Here is a 10,477-nt window from a genome sequence, read left to right as displayed (position 1 = left end):
TGAGATGGAGTCTCACTCTGTCACCCAGATTGGAATGCAGTGGCAGGCTCCCAGCCACAGCAGCCTCGACCTGCTAGGCTCCGGCAATCCTTCCACCTCAGTTTTCCAAGTAGCTGGAATTACATGTATGCGCTATTACACCTGGCTAATTTTTTATTTATTGTAGCGACGAGGACTCGCCAAATTGTTCAGGCTGGTCTTGAACCCGCGGGCTCAGGCAATCCACTTGCCTCAGCTTCCCAAAGTGCTGGGATTATAGGCTGAGGCACTGAGCCCAGCCAATGACCAGCTCTTAAATGTAAATCAATGAAGCCCTGGTTTGTGGCATCTGCTCATTTCCACGAGTAAATATCCCTCCATGTCCAATTTAAAGCTGCCAGTGTAACACTGACCAGCTCACAAAACTCCAAAGAATGGAACAGTTGGCTCTCACAAATTGGTGGAGCTGGCTCCAACCTACCACTGCCCGCAGTACGGAGACCACGTGAGACCAGGCGAGGTTACAGCGTCACTTGTGCGAAACCATTTATGTGTGATGTAAAACTATGATCCATATGCTCAATGTCTTTGAGAAGATAACAGACAATATAATTCAAACAAGTAATATTAAAAAGTCTATCTCAAATCACTCCCCACAGTTTCCCCACTGAAGGGCCTCCAAGGGGACATACCTTGTTTCGAAGTTCCCAGCCACAGCTTCTGTGGGGTCAAAGACATTCTACTGCCCAGAGGCATGCTCCCTGCTGTCCTGAGAGCTCTCCAGGATGCCACTTTTCTCGGCTTGGAGTAATAAGGTGACTCTAAAAAGTCAATGCACGTATATATGTTCAACATACGTGCCTTAGAAAGACAAAAAATGGTAAAACAAACATTCACAAGGGCATGATGAATCTAGTTAAAACATTCTGGCAAAAAATAAAAAATGCATTTGTTTTATATATACACTTAGGATTCTCTTAACTTTCATTTAACTAAATAATATAATGGGAAACTTAAAATAAATATATGAATAATTCTACCAATATTTATTATAATATTTCATTTTCCATCATTTTTCCCAGATATATATTTTCACATAGTCACAATCACAATGAACATATAATTGTGCATTCTTTTATTTTTTGAGTTGGAGTCTCACTCTGTCGCTCAGACTGGAGTGCAGGGGCACGCTCCCGGCTACCGCAGCCTCGACCTGCTAGGCTTCGGCGATCCTTCCGCCTCAGCCTTCCAAGTAGCTGGAACTACAGGCGTGTGCTACCATGTCCAACTAATTTTTGATTTATTGTAGAGATGAGGTCTCGCCAAGTTGCCCAGGTGGGTCTTGAAGCCGCAGGCTCAGGCAATCCACTCGCCTCAGTCTCCCAAAGTGCTGGGATTACAGAATTGTGCATTCTTTATATTTAACAATGTAAACATGTTTTTCATGTTGCTACATGGTGACATAGCAATATTTAGAACTTAATATGTAAAAGATAAAAGGAATAGGAAAAGTATACTCTTCTAGGGCATTCTTGATTTTGTCATCAAAATGAAGAAATGTTTACAAATTCTTTGTAATCTAGGATTTCACCTCTTTAAGTGTGAAAACTATGGTAAATTTATGCAAACACTAAGATACAAAACAATCATATATCTTAAATTGCAACAAAATTTATATGTAGAAAGTTATGAATATTTGAGTCTCATTATGTTTAAAATTTTTAAATTTCTAATTGTTTTTGCCCTGATTTCATAATTTATGGAAAATTTCCTGTTATAGAATGAGGGAATAAAGACATTAAACTGTGCTGCCTTTGCACCAACCTAGCACCATAGCATCCCACCTCCAAGATATTCTGAGGGCCTTCCAAACCATACACACTTGTTTAGGTTGTCCTTTGAAAGCAAATCAGTGACCAGAAAAAGGCCCCCCATGCTGCACTTCCCTCCTACACGAATGTGGATTTACCAGTGAGGAGTGAGGGCTCCTCAGGAACACATGGGAGCCACGCACAGAAGCTGGGAAGGCAGAGGACAAGATGAAAACGGGATGACAGGAATGTGCTGGGCTTGACGGTGCCTGAAGATCACAGACTCTGAAGACAGGAACGTCGCTGCCTGCTTTGCCCTTCTGGCCGAGTGGCTGGAGGACGAGAAACCTGGGATCGTGCTGCCAACTACAAACCCATACCCAGATGACACGGTGGTCAAGGATACTCAGTGAGTAACCAGGACAGATGTGGTCCCCGCTCTCATGGCACCTGAGGCCCAGACGGAAGAACACGCCCTGAACGTGAGTCACATGGACTTGAGGGGCCAGAGGTGGACTGGCGTGGCAAGGAAGCCAGGGCTCCAGCAACCCTGGCGAAGCGAGACTTGAGTTGAGGTCGGGGGACAGCTCGGAGGGCTGGGAGAGCCTGGGGAGGGGGATGGGTATGGCTGGTCACAGGAAGGGGGCACTCCCTAAGCTGCCCTGCCAGGGGTTTGGGCCAGCTTTCCTAAATGACAGAACACAGAAAGCCAAGGGAGCAATCTGGCCAACACTTGAAATGCCTGCCTTTCAGCAGGAATAATAAAGACAGATATTTACCTTGGTTACCTTTAAGGGAAAAAGTACTTAAACAAGATGGTTATAAAATGAAAAGGTTTAGCACAAACACCTGTACCTTCTATCAATTCTCAATCTTCTCCATGGGAATACAGGAAGGACATCAAAAATTCAAATTGCTAGATGATTTCCTTCTAATGTTTATATATTTATTTGTACTATATATATACACTCTTTTCTTTGCAGGAATTATCTTTCTAGTTATGTTTTCCCTGGGCTGTGATGAAAGTTCATTTGTACACTGTGTGTGTGTATCCATGACCTGATATGTTTGAAACACATGACAAATGTATATAACAAATATATACATTTACAGATGATAGAGCCATGGAAGGCCACAGGCATGGGGGTAGCACGAGGAAGCCAGCTGTGTCAGTTGCCACACACACTGGGAAGCCCAAGACTGGCATGTGGGTCACCATGCACTAGAGCCGAGTTCGAACAAGAGGAGGGGAGGGGCCTTGTGGCCATCTGGATGAACCCATCTGGACCACGTCCTCCCTGGTGGGCAGCTGCCTCTTTGGCCTTTGCCCAGCAAGGTGGACGAAGCTGCTCTCCTCTTGCTGAGGGTGAGGAAGAACAGAATCTTGGCAGCAAAATAAGATTGGGATAATCCCAACCTGAAAATATGGGAAAAAAAGCAAACATTTCCCTTGTCTTGGACTGTCTATGCCTTCTCAGTGCAGGGCCCACACGAGCAGCTTTGAATCTCAGAGAATCAATCTTGGCTCTAAAAAATCCTCTAACTCTGGCAGCATTCTAAGAGCTAAGTTAGCTGAGACAGCAGGAGAAGACAAAAGGCCTCCAAGGGCTGTAAGAAAGGCTCGGGGACACAGGAGCCCCAGTCTGGAGGGCTCATCGTTCTGGGACTCTGGGACAGGGGGAACTCCAGGAGCACAGGCTCCCAGGACCCCAATACAAACGGAGGAGAGCCCGAATGGGGTCAGCCAGCTTAAGTGTCATGTCTCAGCTATCCTGACTATACAAAGCAGAGAATGTACACAGGGAGAATTGTGAAACATTTCAGAGTTAACACATGGAAAACAGAGGGAAGGGAAGCCCGGTTGTACTTACTTGGCGATGTGGGTGGAGGTTTGTGGAAACTTTTCCTTTTCGCTTTCTGAAAGAAAAATGACAGAAAGCATGTTGACCTTTGCTACCTAAGTGGCCCCAAGCACGGAACATGTCGTGTTCAGATGGGTCAGATGAGGACTCACAGGGCCAAGGACGTGGACCCCAGAAAGCTGCGCTTGGTTCAGTGTGCAAGGCTGAGAACTCCGTGGAGCTCCAACCCTAGAAAACCAACGGGCCTGGGGTTGGCAACATTCATACTGAAGATCTCCCGCCAACGGCGCAGGTTCTCCTGCCCACACTGTCCTCATGGCCGCTCTGGAGCCTTGGTGCATACCTCTGTTCACTCAGGGGAGTTGGCAAGGTGAACAGCCTTATAAGTAAGTCAACTGCAGATCCCACTGTAACAAAGACCAGTGAAGGACGTCCCTGTCTGGAAAACGGTCTCCTGTGGCAACCATGACGCCAGATGCACAACTGGGTAGACCTCTGGTTCCATTACTGACTGCAGGCCGAGTCCCCCTCATCTGAAATGCTTGGGACCGGACGGTTTCAGTTTTCAGATTTCGGAATATTTGCATACACATAATGAGCTATCTTGGGGATGGGACCCAAGTCTAAGCACACAGTTTACTTAGGTTTCATTTGCGCCTTATACACATAACCTGAAGGTAATCTTACACAACATTTTTTAACAAGTTTGTGCATGAAACAAAGCTTGTGTGGATTTCTGGCCTGCAACCCCATGTCAGTGCTCAAAGTTCCCGATTTTGGAGCACTCGGGATTTCAAGGTTTCGGATTAGGGATGCTCAACCCGCAAGCCCTTCCAGCATCAGCTTCCTCATGGGCTTTGCACTGGATGAGAAGGTAATGGTATTGTGGCCAACCCCTGACTTCCCTCCGGCAGACCCAAGGTGCTCTATGTTCCATGCAGGGTGGATCATGGCAGGGCTTGGCTTGGGTCACTTCTCCTCCAGGGAGTCTCCTGGGCCCATGTCCTCAGGGATGTGGAGGGAGAATCCTTAACTTCGCAGACAGAGGCTCCTTGAAGGAGACAATGACCCATGAGGCTCCCCCTTGCTTCTGCCGAGGGAAAGTAGAATCAGGATTGACTGGTGCCGAATTCACTTGGGGCTGATGGGCTGGCTGTGCTAGATTAGTGTCTGCAATAAGAAAAGTTTATTTTGCTCACCAACTACAAGAGGTGTCAGCAGGCTTCACTTTCCATCTAGCACAGCTTACCAAACAAACCAAGAGGCCAGGCTAGGGGGGCCACAGCACGCCATCGGGCTGCTGGACTCGACCACTCCAGCCGCTCTCCTCCGCAGCTGGGCAGGCCGCGTGAGTGCAGCTGTCCCGGGTCTTCCACCAGACACTTCCAGCTGCATCACCCTGACTCCTCTCCCTCTCCACGTGTTGGCAATGGGGGTAGGCTGCTGTCATAGGGCGAAACCAGATGCAGGACAGGGACTAGGAATCTGCCTCAAATGAACCTTGCTCAGGATTAATTTCTGGATGAAAAATTTAAAACTGCAACCACATTTATTTAAGTCTAACTAAGGGACTGAGCTTTTGTAACATCAAGTAGCACTTAGGACTGACAGTCCAGCAGTACATGCAGTATTTGTGGGGCATGACCCCTTTTACACATCTAAGTTGCATCTGTAAGGACGGCATAACCAGCCCCAGGATAAGCTGCTGTCTCCCAACCACACTCACCGTCTCAAAGTCAGAGTCAAAGGTGACTGCAGATAGACTGTCATCTCCCTGGAAGAAGAGACGCAAACACTGTAACTTTAAGGCACCCGCTTGGTTTCTAACAGTAAGATTTACAAAAGTGAGATCAGCTCATCCACAGCTGCTGAAATAGAAACCCAGGAAATCCAACTTCCAGTAAGCTCAGAACTTTTCAAGCTGGGCAGTGGCCTGGAGGAATGGGTGGGGGTTGCAAAACACAAATATTGCCTGGAAGGTGGGCAAATGAGTTCTTAAGAAAAGTATTCATTTTTTACAAATGATAAATGCTCTCTTAGTCATTTCACATCAAAGCACAGTGACTCTGTGACTGTCTCCTGGTAAGAACAGGTCAAAGTCATATTTTTAAAAACATGCTCAGCTGAGCATGGTGGCTCAGGCTTGTAATCTTAGCACTTTGGGAGGCTGAGGTGGGAGGATGGTTTGAGCCCCGGAGTTTGAGAAAAGCCTGGGCAACATAGTGAGACCTCGTCTCTACAAAAAAAAAAAAAAATTAGCCTGAGTGGCAGCATGCACCTGTAGTCCCAGCTACTCAGGAGGCTGAGGTGGAAGGATTGTCTGAGCCCAGAAGGTAGAGGCTGCAATAAGCCGTGATAGTGCCACTGCACTGCAGCCTGGGCTACAGACTGAGACCTCCAGGCAAAAACAAAAACAAAACAAACAAACAAAAAACCTTAACACATGCGTTGTGAGAGAAAAAGAGAAAAAGACATTTGGGCTTTAGGATAAAAAACATAATAGTCTTAAAAGATGTAGAAAATGCATTTGACAAAATCTAACACCCATTCATGATAAAAATATTCAACAATCTATGAAGAGAATTTCCTCAACCTAATTAATGGCATTTACAGAAATCCAGCATAACATCATACTTAGTGAAAGGAGACAGAATGTTTTCTTTCCATTATTATAAACAAGACACAGATACCCTTTCTCATCACTTCCATTCAAATTATACTACAGGTTCTAGCCAGGACATTAACGCAAGACAAATAAGTAAAAGGCATCCAGATTGGAAAGGAAGAAGTAAAACTATCTCTATTCACAGACAATGTGATCTCATACACAGACTATTTGAATTAATCTACTAAAAAATTATCAAAACTAATAAATGAGTTCAGCAAGTTTGCAGAATGAGATCCATATAAAATATCAATTCATGTTGTCTATACTAGCAATAAACAATCTAAAATGAAATTAAGAAAATTCCATTTATAACAAATAAAAAATAATACAATACTTAGGAATAAATTTAACGAAAGTGCAGACTTTATACACTGAAAGCTAAAAAACATTGCTAACAGAAATTAAAGATCTCTATAAATGGAAAGATAGCCCATGTCATGGATTGTTAGATATTTTGTTAAGATGGTAATCCTACCTAAGTTGGTCTACAGATTCAACATTATCCCTACCAAATTCCAGTTGGCTTTTTTCCAAAAATTGACAAGCAGCTCCTAAAATTCGTATGGAAATGCAAGAGTCCTGGGATAGCTGAAACAATCTCAAAAAAGAAGTTGCAGGACTTGCACTTCCCAATTTTAAACTTATTACAAAGTTTAAGTTTACTAATCAAGGCAGTGTAGTACTGGCAATAAGGATTGTCATATAGATCAATGGAATAAAATGTGAGAGTCCAGAAATAGAATTCTTACATTTACGGTCAACCTATTTTTGAAAAGGATGGCATGACTCTTCGATGGAAGGGAAACAGCCTTTAAATGAACAGTGTTGGGATGACTGGATGACCACATGCAAAAGAATGAAATTGGACCCGTTCCCTACATCATATGCAAAAAAAAAACCCAAATAACTCGAAATGGACCATAGACCTAAATATAAGAGCTACAACTATACAACTCTTAGAAAACATATAAATGTCTGTGACCTTGGATCACGCGATGGTTTTCCAGATATGACTCTAAAAGCACATGTGACCCAAAAAATGGGTGAGTTAAGTTGAATCATAACTTAAAAATTTTATGTTGCAAATTATATCAATCCACTAAAAATGAAAGAACAGATGAAGTCAGTAAGAAAGTAAAAAGACAACTCACAGAATGGGAGAAATTATTTGCAAATCATATATCTGGTAATGGTCTGATATGCAGAATATATAAAGAACTATTGCAACGCAGTAGTAAAAAGACAACTCTATTTTTAAAAGGGCAAAGGATCTATATACATATATTTCTCCAAAGAAGATATACAAATGAAAAATTAGCACATGGAAAGATGCTCTCTCTATGAATAAACTACAACTTTTGAATTGTATACTTTAAGTGAACAAATTGTATAGTATGTGAATTATACCTCAATAACAATGCTTTTTTTTTTTTTTTTTGAGTTGGAGTCTCACTCTGTTGCCCAGACTGGAGTGCAGTGGCCGCTCCTGGCCACCGCAGCCTCGACATGCTGGGCTCCGGCAATCCTTCCGCCTCAGTCTTCCGAGTAGCCAGAATTTACAGGCGTGTGCTACCACGTCCAGCTAATTTTTGATTTATTGTAGAGACGAGGTCTCGCCAAGTTCCCCGGGTGGGTCTCGAACCCACAGGTTCAGGTAATCTACTCGTCTCAGCCTCCCAAAGTGCTGGAATTACAGGCTGAGCACAATGCTTTTTTTAAAAGAATTAGTTAGTACACCTGGGGCTAAGAAAATGGGCTGACCATTTAGGGAAAAAAAATGTTGAATATTTACATTTCATCTTATACCAAAATAATTTCAAGTAGATGAAAAGTTTACACAAAGTTAAAAGAAAATCTGAAAAGTTAAGTAAGGTACAGGGGTATAGCTACCTAGAATCAGTCAACGACACAACCTATTCCTTGTCTTCTGCTGACTGGTCAGACATTCCTAACAGGCAGTTCTAATCAGACAAATACACGGATGAAACAGAAGACAAAAATGTGGGTGAATTTGAAAATCTCAATAGCACTTAGATGAAAGAGGGAAAACAGGGCCGCCACGCCAGGCCCTAAAATACTCACATGGAAAAGCGTGTTGAGCTATGATTGTGCCACTGCACCCCAGCCTGGTTGACAGAGTGAGACTCCTATATATGTGTGTATATGAAAACGTTAGGAAAATGCTCCCCTACTTTTTAATTTGCAGAGGAAAGAATTCTTTATAGTAGCTACTGGGTTCAGAGGTGGCAAAACCCTGTGCTTTCGCCTGCCTGGTCCCTTAGTCCATCTCCTTGGGTTCAGCCCTCAAGTTCTGAGAACTCTATGTGACGGGGTCTTTTGAGAGAGAAAGTTTTAACACCAGGTGATGTTAAAAATAAAGGGGGCCGAGGTGAGAGAACTGCCTGAGCCTGGGGGTTCAAGACCAGCCTGGGCAACATGATGAGATCTTGTCTCTACAATAAATCAAAAAATTAGCCAGGTGTGGCAGTGTGCACTTGTAGTTCCGGCTACTTGGAAGGCGGAGGCTGAAGGATCGCCTGAGCCCAGTAGACCGATGCTGGGGTGGCTGTGAGAGTGTGTGCCACCGTACTCCAGCCTGGGCAATGGAGTGAGGCTCCGACTCAAAAAAAAATAAAGAATAAAAATAAATAGAAAATAAAGGGGGGGCGGATAGTCATGCACTTGGAATCCAAATCTGGCCTCGACTCCACATGGTTACATGAGTTTAGCTGTTTTCTCAACACGGCCTCCCTTGCAGCGTTGCTGTGAGATCCAAGAGGCGCCACCAGCCGGAGAGCCCAGTGGTGACTAACAAGAGGCCCAGCGTGGGGCCCGACGGAAAAGCCTGCGACACAAACACTCGCAGGTAGCACACGCCCAGCGAGTCCTCTTCTCGTCTTGCCTTTTCTTTCGTTTGAGACGGCCGAGTCGCGTCGCCCAGGCTGGAGGGCTGCGGCGCAATCCCAGCTCACCGCAGCCTTGGCCTCCTGGGCTCGAGCCATCCTCCTGCCTCAGCCTCCTCTCCTGTCATCTTTCCTAGAACTGCAGACTGCTTTACAAATGCTGGCTCTTCACTCACGTCCGGTGTCCCCTTCACCCATGGTCCGCACCGTGGTCACTGGCCTGCGTACAGCCCAGGGGTGAGCTTCCTGGCACTCATCGGAGCCCTTCAAGGTTCCGGGACAAGCCAGGACGGCTACCCTCAGAAGCTGGGGAGATGATGGGCCAGACAGGGTCCCGGCCCCCAAGAGGTTGTGGTCTAGCTCAGGTGAACGGATTCAAGCTCAGCAGAAAACCCAGACATCTGGCAGCCGGGCTGGGGGCTGACAATGTTCTAAGTGCTGACAGAGCTCTGCCCCGGTCTCGGCCACGAGACCGACTTCCCTGAGACCAACACACCAGACCTCGACTCATCTTTCTGTCCTCAGAGCACCGCTGAGGGCCTGACACGTATAAGGGGCTCAACAGATGTCTACTATAGACAAGAATGTTTACAGCAGCAACGATTCCAGTAGCAAAAAAAAAAGTGAAAACCTAAAAAAAGTAAAGGCAGGGAAGTGGATAAATAAAATCGGGTCAGGATTTAAAAAATCATGTTCTGCAAAATGTGTGAAATAATGACAACAAAGTCAACGGCAAAGATTACCAAACAACATGAATATAATCTCAACTTTTTTTAAAGCATGGAAAAAAGGTGCATTGAGAAAATATGAGAATATACCAAGCGTTAACTACGGCGCTTTCTGTCGGGGGCTAGATGACGGGTAATTTCCCAAATTTTCTATGAGGGGCAGGAATTTTTTTCCATCTTCTAGAGACAGGGCACCGCTGTGTCGCCCAGGCTGCAGCGAAGGGGTGTGATCATTGTCCGCTGCAGCCTCCAACTCCTGGCCTCAAGCAACCCTCCCGCCTCGGCGGCCCCAAATGCCGGGATGCCAGGCGTGAGCCACCGCGCCCAGCCCGAACTGCGCTTTACCCTTGCAGAAGGAGACACGGGCGCGGGGGCTGGTGGGGACAGGCAGGCCCTCCAGAGGAGGCAGGCCTTGGCGACCACAGGGAGGAGCAGGAAACGTCGGCAGCTCCCAGGGTGCCGGCGGCCCTGAGTCCCTGCCCGGGGGAGCCGGCTGCGCCCTCGGGTCTCAGTGAGAACGCGGCAA

At 45.6% G+C, this 10,477-nt stretch overlaps 1 protein-coding gene across 6 annotated transcripts in view; it reads right to left on the bottom strand.

Moving 5' to 3' along the window:
- Positions 1–5,420, bottom strand: part of IQCE (IQ motif containing E) — a 52,980-nt gene extending 47,560 nt beyond the window's left edge. For 4 of the 6 annotated variants that reach the window (XM_008049967.1, XM_008049969.1, XM_008049970.1 and 1 more), the window contains exons 1-2: positions 3,662–3,697; positions 672–840 (exon numbers count right to left, since the gene is read on the bottom strand). In XM_008049967.1, coding sequence (XP_008048158.1) covers positions 672–834 — 163 coding nt within the window. In that variant the 5' untranslated portion in view covers positions 835–840; positions 3,662–3,697. Of the gene's footprint in view, positions 1–671; positions 841–3,661; positions 3,708–5,378 lie in introns of those variants that run through there. The other 2 variants (XM_008049972.1, XM_008049973.1) reach the window with 1 other exon arrangement.
- Positions 5,421–10,477: the final 5,057 nt, after the last annotated feature.

This window comes from Carlito syrichta, unplaced genomic scaffold (genome assembly GCF_000164805.1).
Source record: "Carlito syrichta isolate Samal-C Ts95f unplaced genomic scaffold, Tarsius_syrichta-2.0.1 Scaffold142858, whole genome shotgun sequence".
Taxonomy (NCBI): domain Eukaryota; kingdom Metazoa; phylum Chordata; class Mammalia; order Primates; family Tarsiidae; genus Carlito; species Carlito syrichta.
This window is presented reverse-complemented; position numbering and strand designations above follow the sequence as displayed.